We start from the raw sequence: 27,200 nt of genomic DNA on the forward strand, positions 1-27,200 counted from the left end.
CTTATTGCTATTCTTTTATTCACCACCTCGAGATTGCTTCGAGAATGTAAGCACGCAGTAAGTCAATAGTTGTTATTTGCACATTTATATAATCATTTTTGCAATCATTGTAGACAACTTTAGATTCTTTCTACAAGATACATAGTAGCCCAAGGGGATCAGACCAGTATAGCTTGGAAGCAACGTAAAGGTCTTAAAAATGTGTCTTTTTCTGGAATAAATCCGGATTCCAATTATCCGATTTGGACGAAACGTACCATTTTAAAATTCTAGCATGACGACTAATCTGTAAAAACAATTTAAGCTCACTAAATATATGCATCATGGGGTGTGTGACTGGTACGGAGGCACACAATAATGCCCGCACGGTGTTCGTATTCGGAGGAAGTCTCAAGTATTTGTATTTTTTCTTTACAGTTTTGTTAGTTAAATTTAATGAATACGCTTTCATAAATACAGAATCAGGGTTGCCAATATATTGAGGTCTAAACTTGTTCCGAATTTTAAATCCCCACTCTGTATGGTGTGTACAAGTTGCGACGTATATAATCAAATTGTACCAGTTACAATTTCCTCGTATTAAAATGCATTATTTAATTACAATATTGGCTTTTCTCATTACTAACTATCAATTGATGCCATTCTTTCATTTTAATCTATTAAAATTACTTGTATATTATTGATTTATAAATAATGTAACTCGTGGCATTTGAACTTTACCATGTACCACATAATACTTATCAATCAGTAATTTCAATTAGTAAAAACTACATTAATATATTGAACATTCATGGAATTATTATAGTTACACAGTTACTTTTATCAAATTCAGGGACAGCTTGGTGTAGCTAAAAAGTACAAATTGTTTTTTGTTACCTATACTTTTGAAGATGTCTTTATTGAGGAACTATTTTTTGATAGAGACTTATTTTCTCCGAAAATTATCCCACCTTTTATAATTTTTATAAAGTACATCATTTTAGCATTGATTTTTATACAAGGTGATTATTTAATTTTATGTTATTTATGCGCTTTTATTTACTATGTTCTTCCTAAAGTTGCACAGTTCAAAAGAAACATATAAAATTAGTCCCCGCCATACAGTTATATTAATATCAAATTTACATTTGAAAATTTTATACGTCTTTGCGAGTACAATGACTCGCTCAATTTGAATTCTTTTAGAAGCAATTTCCCTATCTATGATCACTGCTGGTCCGGGTAGTTGATTGACTCCTCTCATGGATGTAGGGAATATTCACCTTTACGTCTTGATTGGAAAAAATATCCTGTACCATAATGTCTTTATCAGCCATGATAGAATCTCCTACACAATCATTTATCTTTCAGTAACTCTGATTTTTTAACTATTTGGCGATCACAGCAAGAAACACCATACGCCGGTGAGATGTAGGAGACAATCCCTCTTGGGACTAATTTCAACCATTATTTTTATTATTTTGCAGTTATATTGTAGGAGCTCCATGTTAACTTCTGATCTTTAACTTTGTACGGCTTGTTGATTTTGACCTAAGTAGCATTCTCAATAATTTTTGTATTAGGAAACTTCCTTTAAAAGTCATCTGGCATGTAGAGATCCCTGATATTCTTAGACAAGAAGAGATACGTTTCTTTAAATTGATAATAGAGAAAATTCAAACATATTTTGAACACTTTCCCAAGGAAAGAACGATGTATTTGGAACATAACAGCAAGTTCATTGTCATCCTTGTTCTGTCAGAGCTTCATGAGGTCAGTAAAAGCTACTCTTGTGGTGTCAAAGAATGATTTTTATAATTGAAATGATCAACACAAGGTCCAAGACAGGAAACAAAATATTGGTACTGATGTAGTCAGTGAATCCTGGGTAGTAGGCGATTACTATAATTTATAAACAATAAGATTATATTCTATTAATGTTTTATTTCGAGTTTTCACATACTTGATGAATCCTTCTTGAAATTTTCATTCTAGAAACTTGGTAGAATAACATCTTTTTAGTACTGATGAGCTGTAGAAATTGAGTTTGTCTGACAATCTTGATTTTGAAACAAAGTCGTTGTCGATGTAAGACTCCTCAGTAACAAGGTGAAAAATTATCCGTCACAAAATATATCATCGACCTGAGCTACATTGTAATCATTCTAATAATATTATGTCATATTAATATTATATTGACAAAGTAAAGAGATATAAGTTACAACTTACTTCATTTTGACTTTCTTAAGAGGGTTCAATTAATAAATGGGGCCTGATGTTGCTCAAACAATGACGTTTCTCAGCTCGTTCTTGTCAAGATGAGTCTCCTAGCTTCCCTTTTAAGCAGGGGGAAATAGATGGAACTGCATTATGCCTCAAGTGCAGGCTTGATCCTCCTTCAACGGTTGGAAAGCCTTGATTTGGCTCGGGAAAATCTTCGGGCTTGAAGTGAATCTTCCATAACAAAAAAGGAAGATTATGGATTCCAAAGCTGTGCTTTAAATTCCCTGTCAACTCACTTAACAGTAATTCGCCAATTATGGCAAATAATATTTGGGGGGGATCGGAATCCACCTCTCCTGGAAAAAACAGGTACAACTCAACACGATTGCATTAATTGTATGTCGTCACAATTATAAAATTGTTATTATATATCTCCTTCCTACGTGGATATTCCTGGACCACATTGACAGGGAGTCATCGGAGCTTATCCTTCTGTCAAATCCAATCCTCATAAACATAGGCAATGCTTAACTCTCACTCTCTCTCTTTTCTCATTTCTGTCTCTCCCCTTCCTATACTTTTCTTTCTCTTCTATTCTTCTTATGTTCCTTTAATAATGGAAGAAAAATTATCTTCAATTTCAATTAAAAAAGGAGCCGTATTCTTGAAATATTGGGATGACCTTCCAATCATATAGAAGTTTTTTGGATTGGATGTATTTTTAAATTATAGTTAAGGCTTTCATCTATCATATGAGATATTTTTACACTTTTTAGATTTATTCTTCTTGGAGCAATGAATAATGACCCTCTGGAATTTAAAAAAACCCTTTTCAACTTTAAACTAAAATGTCTCGAGTTTTAAGCATAATAAATTCATTTTGTAAATTCTTTTGGAATCTTTTAACATTAGACTTTGAAAGATATATATATATATAATTTACCCATATCTTCAATACCAAACACTTCATAAAGCTTTGAATATTAAAAATAACCAAAAACAAAAAACATCATAGTAGAAAAACAAATGCCATATTTGGAATTTGAGGATCAAACTGAACTATTTTTATATTGTAACATTTTGGCTGTTGAACAACATTTGTAACTACTGCCTATGTAAATGCTATTCACTTGAGTTTTTCTTTATTTCAATTAGATGAACAGGGGATTTTAGAAAAAAATGGCAAGATTCTTTTAAACTGATATTCTGTCGTCATTAAATATGTATTTAAATTTATTCAATTAATAAATTAATGGACAAAGGAATTTACAATTATATTTTTTTTACAAGTTAACTTATAGTTATTACAAATTGAAATTAATAGTATATAGAGTTGCAATATTTATATTCTTTGATAAATATCACTGAAGACCATTATTACAAACGTAGTTAAACTTTTAAATATCATTGTATCATACTAGAAGAATACAAATAAAAATTCGTTCAAAAAGCCTATTAGTCACTTGTTATCCTTTAAAATTATGAATTTACAGTCCTAGATATACAACTTGGAAGATTCAATTCCTTTGAGTAACTACGTAATGTAGCATCTTTTGTTCTCTTTGGACAAGAAAGAAGGTTTATGAAGAAACGAAGACCATCGTTCTATTGGAATTTTTTGATAGTTTATATTAATGATATAATGAAGTTGTAAGTTGATCAAGGTTTATAATTAAGGTCATCGACTTTTAAACAAAAGTTTATACCTGAAAACACATACTACAAACTATTACTCTTTGATAGATTAGATTCTTTAATCACTCTAATCAAAGATATGTAAATAGATTACAGTAATATATAAATTATCCTACATAGTATTAAAATAATTAATGTGTCATACGTCCTGCATAGAAAAACAATGATAAAAACGCATTTATTTCAAAAACGGAGACAGATACAGACTTTAGAATGAATAAAAGTTGATCAAAACTTTAAGTTACGTATGTAAAGCTATGTTTAATTCTGATCAGTCCATATTCCTGGGCTCTAGAGCGTCAGTTTGATCATTCAAAAATAAGTAGATTTTTTCCCATAAAACAAGATCGATTCTCCGTATGTCAAAGTTTTTTTTTAAGGTTATGGATTGTCGATTCGAAAATGCACCAAAAAAAATTCAAAAAACAAATTATTTTATCAACAGACAAAGAGAGAGCATGTATTAAATACGAAATAAAAAAGGGAATTAGAAAGAGGATGATCAAGTTAATCTTAGTATGTATCAAGGTTAATAGAAATACAAGGTTTTTTCCCCACTGATGCTTGACTTCCACGATGTTTTGAAATAGTGACGTCAAAGAGTATATACTATTACTACTATTCATATAATTTCTAGTATTATATGGTGTTAATATACCGATGTTATTCCCTATGACGTCAAAACATGTCTATCTTGCCCAGCAATCGGTAGGGTACATCAAATTGAAAATTCTAGCAAGGCCGATTAAATGATGGTCTAACCTTGTAATTCTATAAGCCTTGGTATCTTCCTGATGGTTAAAGAAGGAACATGACAAGTTAGCAATGACAATAAATAAATCACATAGTCAAATATTTGAAAAAATTGCTTTATATTCACCAAAATCAGTATTTTCACTTGGTTTTCGCATATGTTGCATTTTCAAGAGTGTCAAAAGGTTTTATTATATTTACACTCTTTAAATAGAAATTTACCTATTATATAATTATAGTTTATAGTAAATCGTTTTAGTTTAGAATTTTGACAAATATATGCTAAATATAAATAAAATCTTAGAAAATTTTTCATTGGTTATCTTTAAGATAGCCTGTTCGTGCTAGTCAAAATAAATATTCTTTCAACATCTGTAAAATATAAATTTAATTTAATTTCATCTTCCAGCCTCGGTTCAAAGTGCGTACTTTTGTATATATTAATATTTATAATAATATATACAAATTATATTTAAAGAAATCTATATAGTAGGGGAGACCGAGACAATAACCCCCGTCTTTTATGAGGACACACGAATGTTCAATCAGGTTTTGATTATAGTTGAATGTAGTAGGAAAGGAAGTTAACTACTCATGAGTTAAGTAATAATGACAACAGCTGAGGAAAGTAAAATTGATTCTTTGGATTACCAATTCCAAAAAACAAGCGAGCTAAAAAATACACACTTTATACATCACTACGAATATACTAACGACGTGACTAAAGATAGGACAAAACCACATTTTATGGGATCCGGATCGGCTCGAATCTTTTTTTTAAGCAAAAACATACTTCAAGCTGCACACAGTACAAGTCGTTTTCCAGATAAATGGAAATAAATATATAGGATAAAAATATCCGAGGCCCGAATATTCGTCCAAAATTGGTTAGGCTCCAAAAAAAAATTATAATTGCGGCAAATGGAGATAAGAACCAATAGAACCGTTGAGCCTAAACCCTTTAAGAAAATGAAAAACTCAAGATTAATAGAAATACATGCATTTCTATTAACCTTTGAAAAACTGACAGTATTATTACAATAAAATTAGTGATGTGCCACGAGCTGAATCTTACTACATGAGTATTTTCGAGTTTCTAACAAAAATACTAGATAAATTGAGACCTTTACTCGATACTCGCTTGAATACTCCTTACTTTGCCGAACACTCCATACTCCCCCTAACACTTTTTGCTCCCTAAAAACTTGTCAGTCAAAAAATCATATTTTTTCATGAATTATTGCAAACTAGTCATTTAAACATTTGGGTAGTTCTCTAGAGTATTTGTAGTTGAATATATTATATATGTAACATATAAAGGGATCTTATAATAATAAAAGATACTAGTATACCAGAAGGTCTAAAATATATTTAATTGAAAGTACTGATGACCACACAAAATTGGACGCTAATTTATGTTTCATAGATTAATCTTAAAATTAGTTTAACTTATTTGAATCGTGGTAATAAGCGTAATTCAACAGTTCTGATAGTCAATAAATCCATATTTTACTATTGTCTGGTTATAACTAGTAACAAATATGTTTTTAGAGGCACTAATGTTGCTTATTAATATAAATGCATATTAATAATAGGATAAAGAGTAATCATACAATACTTTTATAATAATACAATAACTTTACGTATGACGTACATGTTATGAGTTATGACGTATTACAATTTTAAATGAAAAGGTCGTGGCGGCAATTATCAAAAAATGTTTACTATTATTATCTATTCACTTATTTAATTTTGTATTGCCCAGATATTATAAAAAAAGTCCTTTATCCATCCGTGATTGAATTAAATAATTCAAATTAGGTTCCGAAATTAATCATAGTTGTACTGCTTTTGGCTTTTCTCGAAATAGAGGTGATATTTTTCAAGGTTAAAATAACTAATAAGTCTAAAATTCACTTACTTTTTTAAATATTTTATTTTTAAACATAAATTACTAAACCAAAATATTTCATCTATCATTTGACGAAATTGTATAAATCTAGTATTAACCATCTACGCGATATGTAATCAATCCTTTATTTCTATGAACATAATAATAGCATCTTTTTTAATTTTTGATTTCTACATATTTTTTGAAATGCAAAAATAAATAACATTAATTATGTATCAGAAAATTCTCAAATATTCATCTCGAAACGGTACTTATAGCGCTTATTTGAAACGTAATTTATTCAATCAAAATGTTTCATCTATCACCTGACGAAATTGCATAAGTATGGCATTAACCATCTATGCAATATTGAAACATTTTATTTGTGACTGGTAACTAATAATAATAAGTATTGATAGCTAACAAGATTCAATTCACAACATAAGAATGCCCCCGAAAACTGCTGATTCATAATCCTCTACTGCAGGTCCATCAACTAAAACTTCGTCACTCTATATATTCTCCATGGGGAAAACCTAAATTCTAAATTTTGCAAAGAAAAGAAGTTAGTCCAGGAAGATGTTATTATGGGCTCGAAAAAACAAAAAATCCTAGGTTTTGACAAGTTCCAAGTCATACTCTGGTGTTTATGCCCACGTGCAAAGATTTTTTGTGTCTTTTTTTTATTTACTTCATAAAACTTGAGTAACAATTTACGGATTTTGCCCGTGGCATATCACTTAATAAAATAGTTACCTTGCTTAATCGTACACATCACATTTTATCAATATCCCAAAGAAAAGTTGAAAAATATTATTAATTAGCTGGAGTACTCAGTAATAAGAAGGAATTATTTGCCAGACAAAAAATAAATAAGACAAACTTTTATTTTAATAATATAGATTTTCTCAAGGTTAATAGAAATACAAGTTTATGCCATCATATGATCGGGCTTGCCAGAATTTTCAATTTGGTGTACCGTACCGACTACAGGATAGACAGATATAACGTCATAGAGTATAACAGTGGTAGTTCAATAGTAACAGTCAGGGAATGCGATATATAGCTACTCTTGGTATATAACTAGGATATTTTTAATTTGTCGGTTGTGGTTATAGAGGTTCAAAGAGCAAAACTGCACAAGAACTGCCAATCCATAAATGTTCAACATTCGATGTAACTTATCGGGACGATTAAAAAAAAAAAAATCACAATGACAATTCCGATGCGATTCTAGTAAAATTAAAATTAATGATGCCGATTCCAATTCTTTAATATTTTAAATCATAGTTAAAAAATACAATTTTGCTCTCAAGGGCGTCCACAGAATTATATTTTAGGGGGAGGGGGAGGCTTGGTTTTGGGATTTTTTTGAAAAAAAGAATCCTAAAATAAAATTTTTTTAAATTTGAAATATTAAATTTCAAGTATTAAATTTTTTGAAGAAAAAAATTCAAATATGCAATAGGAAATTTAAAAATTTTTCAAAAATCTACCACTATTTACAAAAAATAAAATTTTTTGGAAAAAAATTCAAAAATACTCTTCTGTTCTCAAAAAAAAAAAAGAAGGATAAATTAAAAGTATAATATTAAACTTTTAGAAAAAAAAAAAATCTATATATTAAATTTTTTTGCGAAAAATTTAAAAACATATAGTTATTCACAGAAAGCTAAATCATTTGGTGTAGGGTAGTTGGAGTAAATGTAATATTATTATGTTTACTTATACTTAATGAGTGCAACTTCAAATATTAAATTTTATGACAAAAGCAAAAATTCCTTAATTTTAGAGTCGGCTATTTTTCTTCAAAACCTAGAAAAGTAATCAATAGTTAAATACTAGTAATAAATAAGAATCGAAATTTCAACTTAAACATTATTTATCGTATACCGATTCCAAAAAAAAAAAAAAACGATTCTCCTATTCCTGATTCCACTTACGATTAATCGTCCCATCACTAACTGATATCATATAAATTGTTGATCATTTTGATATCTGTTGAAATAACTTTATTAAAATTCAAAACACACATACTGAAGATAAATTTGCAGCACAAAGCGGCAATGTTGCATTAGGGCATCAGCATACTAAAAAAAAAGTCTTATCCGCAAATTGGTGGATAGTCTGTAGCTTGTTATTTAGATTACTTGCTTAAAAAAATGACGCATACTGCGAAGAAATATCCGAACGCCATCGTCTATGAAACATGTATCAAACATGTATTTTTTATTAAATAATATTGTCATTCAGGGAGTTGTATTAGTTTGGCAGATTACACCGCCATTCTATGTCACTTTGTTAAACTAATAAACAACACTCAAGTCCTATTTTCCTTGTATTTTGTTATTCCTTAATATTTCATGTTATATTTATGCTTCATACCAACCTTCTTGTTGTTCGCCAGGGCTGAATACAGACTCCTGACTTGTGATAGTGAATTTCTACGATCTATAATATAAATCTTAATCTACTATAAACAGTACATGAAAGTTAATAATTCAACACAAGGTCGGTTTTGCTGTAAGCAGGTCTTAGGTAAATGTGCAGGAGTCGTTTTAACTTTGAATTTATATCAAATTTTATTTTTAGAAATGAAATTTCGAATTAAAAAAAAAGAAGATTTATTTTAGAAAATATAAAATGCCGGACTATTTTTAATAGAAACTTTTTCGAGTAACATTTTTTAGTAAAAAAACACTAATTAATTTATTTTCAAAGGATTTTTAGTTTAAAAACCTTCTTTGCTAGAAGCCCTATTTCTAATAAATTATAACCAAGCGTGGGATTGGGTCAAATACGCACACATAAAAAAAAACACGAACCTTATTCTACACTATAAAAATTCTTGCTAATTATTAGTCAATAAATAATAATTTAGTTTAGTATTCTTAATTTATACCTCAAACTCGATTTTTGAAGCAGTTGCAACCGTCCCCGACTTAGTCCACTTTCAACAATTGACGGGTTGTTTTCAAATGCAACTCGTGAAAATCTTGTTACTGGTGTAATTTATTAATAAATTCAAGCAATATCAAACATTTAATGATAAAGAAAAAAATGTAAAGATACTTTTCTCTTTTATAAAAAAATCGAATATAATTTCGAATATTTTTGACAATAAAGCGTAAGGTCCCTGATTCCCCTGCTTTAAAAGCAATCCAGTATAAATTTTGATGTGTTGGAGTCAAACCAGCACCGGATAACTACGTTCATAACAAAAGAAAGTATTACAACTGTCCCAGTCTCCCCTAAGTATTTTTATTTAATGATGGTGAACATAAGGTGGTTTAAGAAATAAAATTTAGGTGCTGCCATAGAGGAGCTAGAAAAGAAGAACTTGAGTTGAAGATGCTTACGCTAGATGTCCCACATATAAATATGGATGTCATCTGGCGTGGTAGTAAAAAAGGAGAGAAGCGATATTAAAAGAAGGAATTGTGCTGCCTGTTCCAGCTACAAATACAGGAATTGGCTTCTTTTTTTTCCTCTTGATTTCTCTCTTTCTCTCTCTTTCCTTCTCTTTTTCTGTCAATGAACGTAGAGTGGGTTTTTCTCTATATCTCTGTTTCTCTTTCTTTAGCTAGGGTTTGTTTATCTCTCTCTCTGTTTCTCTTTCTTTCTCCTCTTTCTCTTCCCTAATTTTGCTTAAATTAAAATAAACGTATGTAGACAAATACCTTCTTAGGTATTTACTGTTTTTGGTCCAATTTGCCTTATTCTTTGATTATCTGTGATTGTTTCCATCCGTGAGGCAGGAGAAGGATTCCATGTTACCGAAGCGTCGGCTCTCTGAAGAGGACACGGAGGCTGTGCCCTCCAACACGTCCCCCGAAGCGGGAAAGAAGAAAAAGAAGTTGGACCCCGTAATTACTGCGTACTCATTCGAGAATTTTAATGTTTTCTGTTTCCCCTTTCCTTGACAGGAGTGGCAAATCTCGACTCTCTACGACTTTATCCGCAAGTACAAAAGAGAGGATGGAACCGAGTTATGCGAGCCTTTTATTCGAGCGCCCAAGCGGAGAAATGATCCTGGGTTCTACGAAGGTGTCTCCACTCCCATGGATCTCCTTCGCATCCAACAGAAAATGAAGATGGAGGAGTACGAGTCCCTCTGGGTCTTCAAGGAGGATGTGGATCTCATGCTCTCACATTGGCTCGCATATTACCCTGAAAACTCGGAAGAGTCCAAGAACGCACGGGAACTCAAGGAACTCTTTTACAAGGCCTATGAAAGAGTGGAGGCGGGCGAAAATCCTGCCGTGTCTCTGGGGGAGCGAGAGGGCCTCGGAGAATTAGCTTGGCTCCTTGAAGAATTATTTGTCTCTCTCTTGTCAGCCACATCGGAAGAGGAGCCTCAAAGGTTCCTTTCCGATCCCTTTAAATTGCTCCCATCCAAAAAATTGTATCCAGGATATTATGAGGTATATTTTCATCATTTTTTTAGATTCACTTTTCTAGCGGTTGTGACTATTCTTATATGTAGTACGTCAAGATTAAAACAATCTTCAACAAAAATCAAGGATGTAGACAATCCCAATTTATTATTTTACGTCATGAAACATATAACCCTATATTTTATTTGAGTCAATTAAAGACTTTGTATTCAAATATGTTGGATATGAGGGGATATACTCAATCATTTAGTCATAGTTAAGAACCTATATTTCATTCATTTATACTTATATTAGCTCCGATATAGCCCCTTTCTAATAAAACCTGTCAATTTATCACTCTTTTATTGAGACAATCCATTTTGCCTACCTCGAGTGCAATTTGCAGTACACCCAAAGGGTTAAACAGACTAATTAGTTGATAGAAATTGACGATTATTCGCCGAAGAATACAAATGTAATCCACACTCAATTTTTAGAAAAGTCATTCTAGCGTGATTTTGTCTTGACAGGTCGCATATATCAATAATCGCTCGAAAATCATCAAATATATAGCTATACGTGCTTAAAAAAGCATATCCTTTTTCGTAATATTTTGAGAGTCTTGTAAAGTCTCAGATTCTCCTATCCTATTATTGTTGGGGAGTATATGTATTAAATCCTTTAGAGATGAGGGGTTTTTGATATACTTTTTTAAGGAGGGGGGGGATTTTGATGGTGACAATGCACCTTTTATCGAATATAAGTAATAGCTGTATAATTTTGCAACTAAATAAAATTAAGATAATCAGCATTTTTAAATAATTGATCATTATATTTCTGATTTATACCAAATTAAATTTTTAATCTCCAGTTGAATATGTACTGGAAAAAAGATTTGAATATATCTGTACAATATTTGTTGAATATTGATTATTTTAATAGTATATGTATTTATGTGAGGTATTGCATATACTATTAGACTCTGGGCCCACTATGTGATGTAGAAGATACTTTTAAAAACTATATTTTGCAGTATTAAATTGTCGGTTAGAAATGGTTGAATTGATTATATTTAAAAATCTTTTTACATTTAAGGTTATTAAGGATCCCATTGACCTCAAAACAATTGCAACAAAAATGCAAGAACATGCATATGGATCGATTGTAGAGCTGGAAGAAGATTTTCTCTTAATGTGTAAGAATGCTATGACTTTTAATGAACCTGGATCTCAAATATATCGCGACGCTAAATCAATAATAAAACTCGCTAAAAACAAAAAAACCGAACTAGAAACATTTCGGCTCAATCGGGATAAAAGAGGTGCTGGTCGGCCTCCTGCAAGAAGGCAAATCATTCGAAAACAATATTCATCCGCAGAGGTAGTTATTCGAGTCTTAATTTTAATTATATCCATCCTTGTAACTATTATTATCTTTGAATATAGATTTCTAAAATGATTTATCCAAAAGATGATGATATCGAAGATGAAGAAGTAGATGATAGTCTTTCGGATGATGAAAGTGACACGGATGAGGATGAGGATGAAGATGATGAGGAACTTTATGATGGAGAAATGGGCGAACTTTTCAAATATATTAGGAATTATGATGTTGCGGGTCTTACAATTTGTGAACCTTTTTTTGATTCTTCCTTCAAAGAAACTTTTTCCCGATTATTATCAAACCATATCAAATCCTATATCGCTTAACATGGTAAGTGTTCATAAAAAAAACTAAAAAAACGCCGCCTTAATAAAAAAAAACAAATGAATAATCAGGAATTTATGCCTTGATTTTTATTATAATTATTTTAGATTCGAAAAAAGTTAAAGAACAAAGAATATGGGAAGTTATCTGACATGGTAAATGATATGAACATAATGTTTGAAAATTGTAAGGCATACAATCGATCTGACTCTCAAATTTTCAAAGAGGGAGTTAAGCTTCAAAGATTGATGACTTCCAAGGTGGAAGAAATTCAATCTGGGAAAGTGGTTCCGAATGGAATGATTGAAATAAAGGAAACAGTTGTTTCACCTCATTTTAATTCAAATTCGACTCATAACATTGTTGCTTTGAAGAATATGCGTATCCTCTATAACACTATTTTAATACATAAAGATGATGAAGGAGTTCAGTTAGTATCAGCATTTATGGAATTACCGTCGAAAAAGGATTATCCAGATTATTACGAAGTCATAGAGCACCCCATGGATATGAACACAATAAATAATAAGATAAAAAATGGCGCCTACAAAAATGAAGAAGAGTACTTACAGGATATGAAATTAATGTTTGCCAACTGCAAAAAGTATAACGAAGAGAGATCAGAGATTTACAAGGATGCAGTTACACTTGAAAGAGTATTAATTGCTAAAGGACGTGAGATTGGTCTCTCTGCTGGTCTTGGAAGAGGAAGACCATCAAAGAAGAAATTTTTGTCGAGTGATAGCAAAAATATTAAGATGAAGGCTTTGTTTGATGCTCTAAGGGACTACAAAGATGTAAAAGGAAGACAGCTTTCCTTAATTTTTCTTCGATTACCAAATCAGCGTGATTTTGCTGATTACTATGAGGTAATTAAAAAACCAATTGACTTTGAAAAAATCAGTACTAAAATCAAGACTTACGTGTATGATAATTTGGAAGAAACTTTGGCTGACTTTATCCTCATGTTTGATAACGCTTGCAAGTTTAATGAACCCGATTCTCAAATTTACAAAGATGCATTGACTCTTCAATCTCTTGCCCTGAAGGTGGCTAGAGAAATGAACGAGACTGCTGGGAGTGTTACTGATGTTGCACAAAGAGTTCAAGATATCTTGAATTCTATATTTATTGCTGTTTACAATCATCAAGATGAAAATGGTAGATCGTTCTCCGACTCGATGTCTGAAATTCCTGAATATGACATAAAAATTGTTAATGATCAAGAAGTTAAAACTAGAGCCCTTAGTTTGGATATTATCAAGAGACGTCTTGATAGAGTTCTTTACAAAAGACTTGACTTTTTTCAACGGGATGTATTTTCTGTTTTTGAGAGAGCAAGGAATTTATCTACCTCCGACAGTCTAATTTTTGAAGATTCCGTTGAGTTGCAAGCATTTTTCATCAAAGTTCGAGATGAGTTTTGTGAAAGGGGAACTCTACTTAAGTCTAGAGCTTTACTTTATACACAAGTGCATTTGGATGCAGCAATTACTGCTCTTAAAGCAAAGAAATTTGCCATTGAGAAGAACAATTTCCCCAATGAGGACCTAGACAACAGTGAATCTTCCAAGATAAATGGTGCTACCAATGTTTTGACAGTAAGCTTAAACTCTCAGGAGTATAAAGTGGGAGATTATGTATACATCAGCTCCAATGTACAAGAAAATAATTTAATTTATCGAATTGAGAAAATGTATTCTGGTGAAGGTATTTTATCTTTTTATGGAACTCAGTTCCTGTATCCGAAAGATACTCATCATCTTCCAACTCGAAAATTCTTGGATAGGGAAGTTTTCTCTAGTGACGTACGTAAGATTATCAACTTATCTGAAGTAGTTGGTAAATGTGTTGTTTTAACAGTTAAAGACTATTTAAAATATATACCAGAAGGTATACATGATGACGATGTCTGGGTCTGTGAGTCTCAATATGTCACTAGAAATAAATACTTCACTAAGCTGAAAACACCATATGAGTTCATCAAGAGGAATGTAAATTTGAAAATAAGAGAATCTTCTATTGTACTGCGTCGCATTCCGTCCGTATATAAACATCGGGTCGAAAGACAAAAAGCTGAGCTGGAGGAAATAGAAGCTATGGAAAAGTCCTTAGGCAACATTATTCCTCCCAATGTTCTTTGGAACCCTATTCCATTTGATTATCCACTTCCACAGCCACTTGATGAAGGAATTACATATTTTGAACAGTACACGATTCCAGGTCCAATTACATTAAAGCGTGGCGATAATGTTTATGTACGGGCCGAAAATGGAAAAAATCTCATTGTTCAAATTGATACCATGTGGACTACTTCAGATGGGATGGCTTACTTTCATGGTCCATGGTTTGTTACTCCTAGTGAAACCCCGCAAAATCCATCACAATCATTTTACAAACAAGAAGTTTTCTTGTCTACTATCTCTGACACAAACCCATTGCTCTCTGCAGTTGGGAAATGTACAGTGTTTGAAGTTACTGACTACACGACGCGAAGGCCTTCAGAGGTTGTAGAGGGAGATGTATACGTTTGTGAATCAATATTTGATGAAACTAAACGGGCCGTGAGAGGCTTGCTTCCACCAACAGGATTGAAAAAGTATTCTTTCAATTCCGGTAGTGTACAAGAAGATGAGATCTATTTCTTTAAGAAGCCTATTCACATCCAAAAAGTTCCGGAACGTGTAAGTTTTTTATTTGCCTTATTATACTAATACTCTTTCATGGTGTTGATCTATGTGGGATAACGTTTCTTGCTTAAATATTACTGTCTGAATATAGTTCGCACTTACATTAGTTATATGGTGAAGTTTTTATACATAAGGGTTTTTTTAAAACCAAAAATTACTAACACACCTAGTCTAGTAACTTAAAAAGTGAATGATCACGTTAATTGGTGTTTCTCTGTAGAAACATTCCCAAATGAATACATTTTAATTTGCAGAAAATTAAACAATAAAATGTAACATTACCCGAATAATAGTCCCTCCGTATAAAATGACTAATACTGACATTTTGGAACTGTTTATGTTATGACCATTTTGTATCAACTTACTAATCGTTTTCATTCTTGAGTGTGCCCCGTATTATGTGTATGACGTTTGGGAAATTAGAAAGCACTCTGAAAATAATAATCAAATTGAATTTTTTTGTTACTGTGATAATGTTATCTGATACCAACCTTCAAGTGTTGTTATATTAAATAGTAGGAATATGCATTTCTTTGAGACGAAAAGAAAAGTGAAGTATTTTGAAAACTCAAATTTTAATACAATTAAGCAATGATTCCCAACCTTTTCATCACTAATGTGCTCAACCAAATGTTTTATATATTCTTTATTTGATCTCTCGCGCTGCCCTTCACTAATGATCCTAGCTAACTACATTTTTATTTTGCATGACTTATGTGAATTATTTATTTTTCCTTCCATTCTTGTTTATGACAAGGGCTCAAGGGACTCCAAGGAAAGAGGCGACAAGACTTTTGAAATAATATTGGTACAAAAACATGTATCTAAATTATGTTCACTCGTAACCGGTAATTTTGCCTCGTGGAGATTTACTACATGACATATTCGCCGCCTTTTTATATTATTACATTATCGTTTCGAACTTGTCTTTTGTATCTCAATAAGATATTAATTAAATTAAAAAGGAAAATAGGGATGAAAGATTTAATACTGCAGTAAAGTTCGAAACGCTAATAAAAAAAAAAAAAGGCAGGGAATATTTCATGCGGCAATATCTTCTAGAGGTAAAATGACCTAAAACCAGGTTAACTCATTCACACGTCCTAGATCAAAAAATGACTTGGGATATAATGCGAGAAGATTAAAACGAGGGAATACTGAAATTAATTCTCTGATAATAAAACTGTAAGGTTTATCGATAAAAATCATATCCCTAACAATGACCCCAATATACGCAATATACAATTTTAAACCTGTTCGAACTAAATGTGTTGAGTGATTTTTCCAATTGAAATGTTTTGCCTCTTTCCTTAGAGTAGGGGCTCTTTTTTCGCAGCCATTGTATGGAAAATCCATATATATATATATATTTTTTTTTTTTTTTTGTTAATTCGATTAATTTTGATTACCCCAACTTAGGTCGTTAATCCTCTCCCCCCTACGCCAAAAATGTCCCTTTCAAATAATTTTGAAGTCGATAACGAGGATTCTCTTGATGGAATTTCATCGGTATGTTCTAATACATCCGTAGTGGAGCCTACACCTAAGAAGGTAATATTAATTAGCTACTCCGTCGGGTCTTTGAATACCTAAAAAGTATCTAATCTGTTTATTATTGTTTTAATTTCAACAAGTTTTGCCTCCTATCTAACGACAATATATCTCTGGTTAATATAATGTTGATTCATTATTATATTAATGGATCCTTGCTTGATTGTTACTTAAGTAGATCTTGCAAGTACCTTTTCCTTCAAAAATCTGAAGTTAGATGATCCTTTGAAAAGGGCTACATTTTGAGGTACTCCTAAACGGCTCTCGTACTCCCATAGGTCTAAGATTCACAAATATTGGGGGTTTAATACCCTGATCAAAAATTATCAAAATCGATGACGATGATGTCGTAAATTTCCTAAATGTAAACATGTCCTGTTTTCGGGTATATCCTTCCACCCCCCCCCCTTCACAAAGGCCTTTTCCACTGGGGACAATCAAAAATGAACTTTGACAAAGTTTGAACTGTACTGTCCCAAATTGTATTGTTTCTATTTTGTAGCATTTGGTTTATAAGTTAAAAAATTGACTGCAAATTGTTTTTAATCAATTAAAGGGTCTAAGATCTACTCAATGAATGGGGTTTCCCTATTTTATCTTATATAACATTGTAAAACTAAACCCGAGTAGAAGTGATAGTTGTTAAACTAAAAGGCTTCGATAAACAGGGAAATACCAAATCATTGAGTACGTCTTATACTCAGTCACGACACTGATGGTTACATATTATATATACTTAATACTAACGTTGTTGTTTATTGTCTATTTCACAAATATGCACCGCTTTTAGTATATAGATTTCAAATTTTACACTTCTGTCTCTTTCTACACATTTTTGGTTCCAGATTCAAAAAGGTAGTTGTTAAAATTCTTTGTTCTTATTAATATACTAGCAGAGGTACCCCAACTATTTCGAATTTTCTTAAAGCTTATTTAAAAAAAAAGAAAAAAAAGACAAATTTTAATGAACCTGGTTACTTAAAATACAGTTCAGTATTCACTTGCAAAATTTCAGGTTGATCGGTTTACCTGTTTGCCAGTTTACCTCTAAGTATTGATAAATGCATACACGGTTTTTATTGATATACCGGGTGGAAACTTGAAACTTGCACACTTGTAATTATATTGATTGGAGAGGTTATGTGCAAGGAAATAAGAATGGTCTAGTTGTATAGGTAGCCATGTATCTCAAGAACCTGCTGCTTTTTAAAATTTTTTAAATCTAACTAGAAATGTCATCATAGGTAGATTCCAGGCTTAGGGCATCAACTCTTCTTCGTGCGAGTCTCACTCCAACAGAGGTGGCCAGGCTGACGGGTATGTTGTATAAACCATATACAAAGTTAAGATGAGGCTATACCATTGAGATGAAGGAGGGATCCGGTAAAGCCCATCATTAATACGGAAGCCCTCAAGGACGGCATCAAAAAGAACCCAAACAAGTCTGTGGGCCCATGCAAGCAATCTCAACGTCAGTCACACGGCCGTGTTCAAAAATCCCAAAAGTTAGGTGGAAAGTCCCTGAAGAGGATGGAGGGTCTCCTTTTCACAGGCATCGTGAAGATGACCCATCTTCAACGCTGCCAGAGACTCCTCAACAACATGGAAGAGTACGGTGCCAGGCAGAGGCAGCTTCGGCGAAATCAAATAGGACTTTAGGAAAAGTGACCACCACCAAACACCCAGCTTCAGCCAAGGCGCTAGGTATTGTTACCTTAACGGCATTGTGGTACCCCTAATATGGTTCCCGGAGGGTTACAGACTCACGGCAGCCATATACATCGACATTTTCAAGACCAAACTGTTCCCCTGGTTCCAGGCAAATTTCCCCGACAGTAACGTTGTCTTTCAGCAAGAAGGGGCCTCCGCTAACACTGCGAAAATTACTTAGACCTTCTTTGCTAACAATATCGCTTTCTGGGACAAGAAAATGTGGTCAACATGCAGTCCGGATGTTAATCCCCTCGACTTTTCTTTCTGACTGCATATCGAGAGGAGGGCCTCTAGCATCCGTCACCCGAAAGTTGAAGCCATGCAGGCCTCCGTCGACAAGGATTGTGCTGCCATTGACCCGAACTTCATTGGTAATGCTTGCAACTCTTTTCGCAAGAGGCTTGTCGCCATCTGTGAGGCCTATAGCGGGTCAATAGAATAATCAATTTGAGATTGGCTATGTATCAGAAAAAGATAATTAAAGTTCCTTGTTAAATGTATAATTAAGGAATGGCTGGCTATTTTCTTTTTTCTATCCAACTTTGTAAGTTTCATGTTTCCACCCGGTAAGAAGAGATAATGATATAGTATAATTTGTGTGACGTAAGATAGTAATTAATTAAATGAAAATAATTTAGTTTTTTAACGAACTAAAGAGTAAAGATCTTAATCAAATAGAAAATATTCGAATACGTGTCTTTTGAAATTTTTGAATTCTATCTACGGATGTGGAATTTATTATTTCGAGTAATTTCAGAAAATTAATAAATGCCTTTTGGAAAAAATAAAAATTAGTCACTCTCCCCCTTCGAAAAGTCAAAGGGTACGATTAGTCTCTGTGAGACCTGTTATAAATCATAAATAAACAATGAGAGGCCTTAAAAAATAGATGTAATAATAAGCCGGAAATAATATTCTCCTTACTAAGTCCCACTTAACATTTTGAGTATAAATACTAAAAATATAAACACCAATTCGTAAGAAATTACATAACCCGCTCGCCGCACACCACCAATATTGGAATAAATACAATTTGAACTTCACCCTATCAAAAATCAGGGGTAGATACTAAATCTTATCTATATATCCATAAAACAAGGATATATTGGATTATCGTTCAACATCCCCCGGATAATTGAATATCTCTAGTGCAGAGCCTTTTTATAGTTGACTCATCCACCTGTACTCTGTCGACTTCATCCTAAAAATTATCCTTATTAAGAAAAACTGATATTGTTGTTTAAAACATATTCGACATTTGATTAATTTATTTCGAGATGTAGTATTAAGACTAAAAAAAAACTAACGTGAAATTTTTTATACTAAATTGAAAATTTTGAGCAAAAAAAGTAAAAATAATATTACAAGTACTGAGTTACATTCTTGCTCAAAATCTTTAAGAAACTCGAATTTTGCAGTTGATTTGTATAGTTCTTTTAAAAAGTTAATTAACTACACAATAAATACAAATACTGAACAACTTTGGAGAAAAAAATTCCAAAAATGAATACACCAATCATTTAAAAAAATGATTTGCTATCAAAGATGCATTCAATTGCTTAAAAAAAAAAAAAAAACATTTGTTTTTATGAATATTTTATTGAAAAAATACGTTATGATTATATTTTATTAAATTTTTTACTATTTAAGTCTATTTTTATTTAAAAAAAAAAATTTTAGCATAGCTCAGTTTACAGTTGTGGTATACGTAGTGATGAAAGCCCGTTTTTTCGTAATTGTTAGTATGAAGAAAGAATTTTCTTTTCTTTAGCCCTGGTCATTAATATATAACTTCTGAGTAGTGAACTTCCTTTCCTATTACATTCAATTATAGTCAAAGCCTAATTGAAAATTCGTGTGCGATCATAAAAGACTAAGAGTAACCTTGATGATTTGTTGCAGTTATAATTTTAAGTTTTTGTTGTACTCCGAATAGAATTGAGAATCGACATCCGGGTAATTTTTGCCAATGTACTTGTTTATTTTCCTCCCCTCCTCCCCTGACACAGCAGATTGTAGCTGAACTAATAAAATGTTATGACAGCTTAGCTCCTTTCCTCCAAAACATACTTCAAATTGTCAGGGTTACCATGTCGATTTTTGGGTTCTTTTTATTAATAAGCCCAAAATGCACACCATTTTTTCACTAGCTCAGTAATTAGCAGAGTAATACTTTCACATACGAGTTTAACCCTGGACAGAGCATGCAAGCCAATGCGATGTTGTATCCCACAAGAAATCATTAAAAAAATGCGCTCTTGTGTCCCGTTCCCATCTCTGGATCCGTTCATAACATTGTACATATTCAATACTACCAGTATTGATCGCAGTTCATTAAGAGAAGATAACCTACTATATTGATACTATAGATGTGTCTGCCAACACAAAATCAATCTAGAACAGTTTTGCTCAAAATTGAGTTTAAATTACATTAAATGTTCTTCTACGAATAATCGTCAATTTTTATTAACAAATTAGTTTTATTCACCCATTGTGCCTGTAGCAGAGTGATAAATATTATTTGAAAGACCATATTCGGGCCAGTATATGTATCCTAAGTGCATATTATGTTCTAAACTAGAGCTAAAATTAATAGATGAATTTTAACTCATCTCCCAAATTTGAATACAAAGCCTATAATTAACTTATATAGGCCTTTGAAATGTTGGGCTCTATGAATTTATGTAGTAAAAAAATAAATAGGGGTTTTCTCCTTTTCTTTATTTTGTGTATTATTGTTTTTATGTTGTCGTATCACAGATCCCATTTTTTTCTTTTTAATTATGACGTTTTAGATACAAGCGCTCGTACTTGATTGGTTATTTCCTAGATCAATTAGTTACGCAGTTCAAAGATATTCCGTGGACACTCAAAAATGAAGTGTTGACAACAGACAAACACACAAACTTTGCTTTATTAATGTAGATATTTATTTTTGAAAAAAAGGCTATATCTTTAAAAAATATATACATCTGTTATCAATGACTAATGCACTACCCAGTCTTGGACTCGTTCACACTTTTCCCGTTCAGGTGCTCATTCTTTAATTTCTTTGTGTTCATCCCTTCATTTTTTTTAAATTTTAATTCCTAATAATTTGGGACACATAAGTTGTTGATACGGATATCATTTTTTTGGTGTACGGTAACTTCGTATCAGGACAATTCGTATAAAACATTTTCGTATACATTTATGAGGAAACGGGAATATAATTTATGAATTGTCATTTTATACCCTGAATGTTGGGGTGTTTTCAGGTACCGGAGATACTTAAGTAAATACTAAGAGCCCCTCATAGCCCTCCAATTGCACCCTGAAAGTTGGGGGTGGTTTGGGTTCTGAAAGGTCCCAAAACGGCATACAACTTACCGCCAAAACTTGAACAAACAGTTATGAGCCCTCACAATCCCCAAATGTACCCTGAATGTTTGGTGGTCTTTTTGGGTACCACCAGTATCCAAAATAGGATGCAACTTAGCGTGCATTCTTAAAAACAATTAAGATCCCTTCAAAACCACCCAATTTTACCCTGAATGGTTTGTGATGTTTTCGGGTTCTTATTGGCTTAAAGTTACAATCCGCTATATGTTCTTCCTATATATTTGGGGATTGTGAAGGCCTTTTAGTAGTATCTTATAGTATCAATGGTGGGTTGCATCCCGTTTTGGGACCCAGCTGTACCTGAAAACACACCCAACACTTGGGATGAAATTGGGGGGTTTTCATTCTTAGTAGTTTCTTCAAGTATCAGTGGTGGGTTGCATCCCGTTTTGGGATCCAGCAGTGCCCGAAAACACTCAACATTCGGGGTACAATTGGGGATGGTGGGGGCTCTTATTAGTTTCTTCAAGTATTGGCTGTGGCTTGCATCACGTTCTGGGACCCGGCAGTACCCGAAAACACCCCAGCATTCACGGTAAAATTGGGGTGTTGTAAGGGGCTCTTATTAGTTGCTTAATTATCGGCGGTGGGTTGCATCCCGTTTTGGGATACGGCGGTACCCGAAAACAACCCGAACATTCGTGGTACAATTTGGAGGGGGGGTTGTAAGGGGCTTTTAGGTTATTTAAGTATCGCCGGTACTCGGAAACTCGGGTATAAAGTCTATGCCCCGTTTTCTGATGAATTTAAACGAAATGTCCTTATACGAATATGTTTTATACAAAGTTACCTTTTATCCATTTTTTTAACGAGCATCAGATGGACATTTAATAAGTAATGCAAGTTATGGTAGTCTTTGCTCTTTTTGACCAATTCGCCCAAAACGTTAGTGAAAAAACTATAACATATTTTACATAGCAAATTTATTTATCTAAATTCCTTTTATTATAAGAGAAAGTATTAGATGATATTTAGGTCAAAACATTCATTTTTGAAAAAAATCGTAAAATCTCAAAACTTGTGAGCCGTTGAGCTACCTCTTTAATATTTTTCAAACCCGTTCTAAATTTACATACGATATCTTTAGCCGAAAATGCAAAATTTGAAACCCTTGCAGTTCAACATATCTCAAATAAAAAAAAAAAAGTTCTAACCTAATACACGGTGTTACCTCGTATACACAAAAATTGCCCTATTTATTTTGTTTTGAGCTGTCCATTCCTTCACCTTAATGGTTATTTCATAATTTTATTCTTTTTGATAAATCAACGAAGTATGAAGTTGTTCTATACTTTTGGTTCTGTTTCCAAAATGACAAGAATACAATTTTTTGTGGATAACTCGTATATAATATATATATATGTATTAGCCATTCTATTATTTCTATAGAGAAATTTTGGCTATCAACACAAATACTAATGCATAGGAACCCTTTTAATAAAATATTACTATGCAATATTAAAATACAGTATCGATTAAATACTCTGAAAGATTTTAATAGACGAAATAAATATATGTAATTCATCTTAAAAATTGTGAAGAAATATTTAATAAATAAGAGATAAATAGGAGTTGGTATGATTGACTTATTTGGCTAACTACCAGCTGATTTTTGGCCTTTTTTTGTTTCTTTTTGGATAAAAAGTTGCATGATACAATAAAAGTTACGAGCTGGGTAGTTAAGTCTGGTAGACTTTATATAATTGAACCAATGCATAGAGGGGAATCTTGTTGAAATTATAACAAAATTGTTTATGGAGTAATATACATTTGATGCCATATTTACTTACTTAGAATAAGGGACCGTCAAAAAAGATTGTTACAGCCTATACAGTATACTCAAGCGATAAACGGAAATTAGTTTTCGAAAGTAATAAGGAGTGCACTTTTGGAGAAATAAGTCGTATTGTTGGAGATCAGGTAGAGTGATTGAAAATTACATTAATGAGTAATGTTTTTCTGCTTATAAAATTATGAGCTCAGTAATACCTCGACATACGAGTTTAATCCTGGACAGAGCATGCAACCCAATGCAATGTATCCCACAAGAAATCATTAAAAAAATTGCGCTTGAAGCAGCTCTTGTGTCCCGTCCACAGTTCTGGATAAGTTCGTAACATTGTATATCAATCAGTGTTGGATCGGTATAAAAAAACTTAAAAGACTGCAGTCCTATTCGTCCGGTCCTAATAAAATTTGTCAGTCCTAAGACCGGTCCTTATCGGTCTTTTATGTAAATTACAACAGCTGAAATTTAAAGTAGGAGATGTGTGACTAGAACGTTCATTTTTTTCTTAGTCCTTATATTCTTCAATTGAAATAAGTCCTAGGACCGATCCAACACTAATATCAATGCAAATGTTTGCTCAGAATCCATCGTGTATGTTGGTACGCTTTTATCTCAAGGTATTACTATAGAACTCAATTATATATATTATCTGTTAACACAAAAACAAACTTTTTAATTTCAATTAAATTCTGTTACATTTCCATTAATAAATTATTTTGATAAGCCCTTTGGAGGCGCCGCAAATGGTACTTAGAGGTCATACAAATTTTATAAATAGTTTTAGAAAGAGGATATGATGGATTCTATTTAAAATATCATATCGGATCCAAACAAAGTTTCCTATATGTAATGAAGGCTCTAAACTGCAGCTTATATTCATGGGTATCTCATTCCATCCCACAAATTAGAATATGGAGCCCAAATTTGACCAAAATGAGTTTAATCAATATTGATGTACCAAGCCAACCGTTATTTTTTTACTTCTCTCTTTCAGGCAAATTTTGAGAGGTTAAGAGTAAATTTTTTTTTACAATTTTCCTTTGACCAATGTTGTAGAACACATAATTGGCTGTCGATTGCGTAGAAAAAAATTGTCCTAGTACCACCATGAGGTCAAAGTTCGAGAAGAGGATTGAGATAGCAGTGCTCTTCCGCGCGGTCATCAGGAAGCAGACTGGGGCCTCAAGAAAGATGATTTACAAAGTCTCCCATGCATGGGGATATTGTAAATCGTGAAGGATAACGTATATTATAATTTATTTCCAAAATTAATTCACATGTATAGAAACATTGTAAATCGTCTTCCTCAAGGCCACAGTCTGCTTCCTGATTACCTTCTGGGACTCAAAAAGCGATGCTATATATCAATCCTCTTCTCGTACTCTGTGCTCATGCTGGTGAGTAGCACAATGTTTTTCTTAGCAATCGACGGCTAATTATGTCTTCTACAACATTGTCGATAGGAAAATTATAAAAAGAACAAACAACATCTTAACCTCTCAAAATTTACATAATAGAGATGAGTATAGAGAATAACGGTTGGCCCAGTAAAATAATAGATTGGAAATGTCTTATTTTCTGTTAAAGATTGTTTTTGTGCTGAACCGTCACATGCCTTTTTTATGTTACTGCTCAGATTCTATGCACACCATTATTCTTTATTTTCTTTCGTGTATATTGTTTCTGTTCTTCTTTTAATGAGATGCAACTGACAAGTTACTAAGGGTCTTTCTGTTCTATTTTTAGTGGAAGCAATTATCTGATCTTGAGAAACAAGTATATGAAGAAAGAGCGAAGAAGGTCAACAAGGAAAATGAAATCAAATTTCTTCAAGAACAGAGAGCGTTTGAAGAAAAGTAAATTATTATTGATATTAATTTCCCCCCATCAATAATGAAAAAAATGTTTTATTATAAATTATGTGTTATTTTTTCAGGAAGCGGCAGGAGCTGATGAATCACAGTGGAACATCAACTCCTATTTCTTTTGGAAATAATGGAAATATCACCTTCAATGCAATGCCCTCCACTCCCGCTTCATCAAAAAATGCCTTATCCATGATTTCAATTAATAACACCAATCAACGTAATTTTAACTGCATTTCTCCTGCTCCATGTAAGATTTTTGAATCTTCAATATTTAAGTCACGATTTGTATTCATTCCATATTTATATTTAGCTCCAGGTCCTCCTGTTATGACAAACACCAAGGTCATTGAACCTATATTTCATACTGTTCCTCCAAGACCCCAAAAACTACTTCACTCCGAAGCTTACATCAAGTAATATTTTTGTTTATTTATGATATCCCTAATTCAGGGGAGTCTGAGAGATTATATTTTTTGGGGGCAAGGGTTTGTATGGATTTTGGAATTTTTTTGAAAATAAATGTAAAAATTAATTTTATTTTTTGGAGAAAAAATTTGAAAAATAAAATTTTTTGAAAAAAAGTTTCAAATTTACCTCAAATTGCAAAAATCCATAGCTTTCACAAAACATTAAACTTTTTGGAAAAAAAATTCTAAAATCAACAGCTGTTCATACAAAATTAAATTTCAATTAAAAATTTTTTATTCAAATATTAAATTTCTATTATAAATTTTTTCCAAATATTAAATTTCAATTATAATTTTTTCCCCAGAAATTTTTTAAAAACCAAAGCTATTCTCAAAAATTAAATCTTTTTTGGAAAAAGATCAAAAATCGAAATCAGTTCACAAAAAAATTAAATTTTTGGAAAAAATTTCAAAGATTAAATTTGAATTATAACATTGTTTGGAAAAAAAAAAAAAAAATTCCTTAATTTGGGAGGGGCTAGAGCTCCTCAGGTCCATCCCTTGCAGACGTTCCTGTAATTGCAGTAGTTTTGAATGAATTGTTTCTTTTCGTATAGGTATATCGAGGGGCTTACTACTGAGAGTCACTCCATGTCTAATTGGGAACGACAACTACAAGCTACTAAGGAAAACACCAAGACGGATGAAGCTCAGCTTCCTGCTCATTGGTTATCTGACAATGGTCAACATGGAACTTCACTGGATGCTCTATGGGCCCTACGAGAATTTATGATGTCAGATTCTCTGGGAATTTATAAACTATGAATGTAAATTGTTATCTTTATAAAATACATATATGTTCAATCATCAAGTGAAATTAAGTTTTAATCAGGAAAGTAATTTATAGAATATATTAACTATTGTATTTTCTCAATGTTGCTTCATATAATCGTTTGTTACTTCTGAGTGGTGTTTCTCTACTCCAGAGAATCACATATCAATTTAATATATTTGCTCTCTTTTCTATTTAAATTCTTAATTTATAGTGTCATCTTATATCCATTTATTGGAGTGATACTTCCTTAGGCTCTGAATTATTAACAGAATCTCGAATAAGTTATCGAGCCACTTTAAAAGAATATTTTTTATACGTTCTTATTACTTATCCCCTTCGAGA

The 27,200-nt window shown here is 32.3% G+C and overlaps 2 protein-coding genes and 2 long non-coding RNA genes across 6 annotated transcripts; 2 read left to right on the forward strand and 2 right to left on the reverse strand.

Annotated features, from left to right (window-relative positions):
• Positions 1–865: 865 nt before the first annotated feature.
• LOC121125448 (uncharacterized) lies at positions 866–2,776 on the reverse strand. Its single transcript, XR_005866656.2, has 3 exons — positions 2,209–2,776; positions 1,943–2,144; positions 866–1,881 (listed from the first exon to the last, which is right to left on the reverse strand). It is a non-coding gene; the product is annotated as an uncharacterized lncRNA (long non-coding RNA).
• Positions 2,777–7,410: 4,634 nt separating this feature from the next.
• Positions 7,411–9,814, reverse strand: LOC139906518 (uncharacterized). Its single transcript, XR_011782095.1, has 2 exons — positions 8,419–9,814; positions 7,411–8,356 (listed from the first exon to the last, which is right to left on the reverse strand). It is a non-coding gene; the product is annotated as an uncharacterized lncRNA (long non-coding RNA).
• A 248-nt stretch (positions 9,815–10,062) lies between these two features.
• Positions 10,063–26,957, forward strand: LOC121125657 (protein polybromo-1). 3 transcript variants are annotated; one of them, XM_040720852.2, is made up of 11 exons: positions 10,063–10,407; positions 10,468–10,965; positions 12,013–12,297; positions 12,363–12,630; positions 12,732–15,308; positions 16,734–16,865; positions 23,754–23,879; positions 25,495–25,604; positions 25,685–25,863; positions 25,927–26,029; positions 26,641–26,957. In XM_040720852.2, exons 4-11 carry the CDS (start codon positions 12,415–12,417, stop codon positions 26,846–26,848), a joined length of 3,651 nt encoding a protein of 1,216 aa, XP_040576786.2. In that variant the 5' UTR covers positions 10,063–10,407; positions 10,468–10,965; positions 12,013–12,297; positions 12,363–12,414; the 3' UTR covers positions 26,849–26,957. The 3 variants fall into 3 exon arrangements, with proteins under 3 accessions (XP_040576786.2, XP_040576787.2, XP_040576788.2); XM_040720853.2 differs by lacking the exon at positions 23,754–23,879 and having other exon boundaries at positions 10,100–10,407; XM_040720854.2 differs by lacking the exons at positions 16,734–16,865; positions 23,754–23,879 and having other exon boundaries at positions 10,151–10,407.
• Positions 10,312–12,375, forward strand: LOC139906465 (protein polybromo-1-like). The gene is made up of 3 exons (XM_071891362.1): positions 10,312–10,407; positions 10,468–10,965; positions 12,013–12,375. The coding sequence occupies exons 1-3, from the start codon at positions 10,312–10,314 to the stop codon at positions 12,373–12,375; spliced, it is 957 nt and encodes a 318-aa protein (XP_071747463.1).
• Positions 26,958–27,200: the final 243 nt, after the last annotated feature.

Source organism: Lepeophtheirus salmonis, chromosome 10, assembly GCF_016086655.4.
Source record: "Lepeophtheirus salmonis chromosome 10, UVic_Lsal_1.4, whole genome shotgun sequence".
Classification (NCBI taxonomy): Eukaryota; Metazoa; Arthropoda; class Copepoda; order Siphonostomatoida; family Caligidae; genus Lepeophtheirus; species Lepeophtheirus salmonis.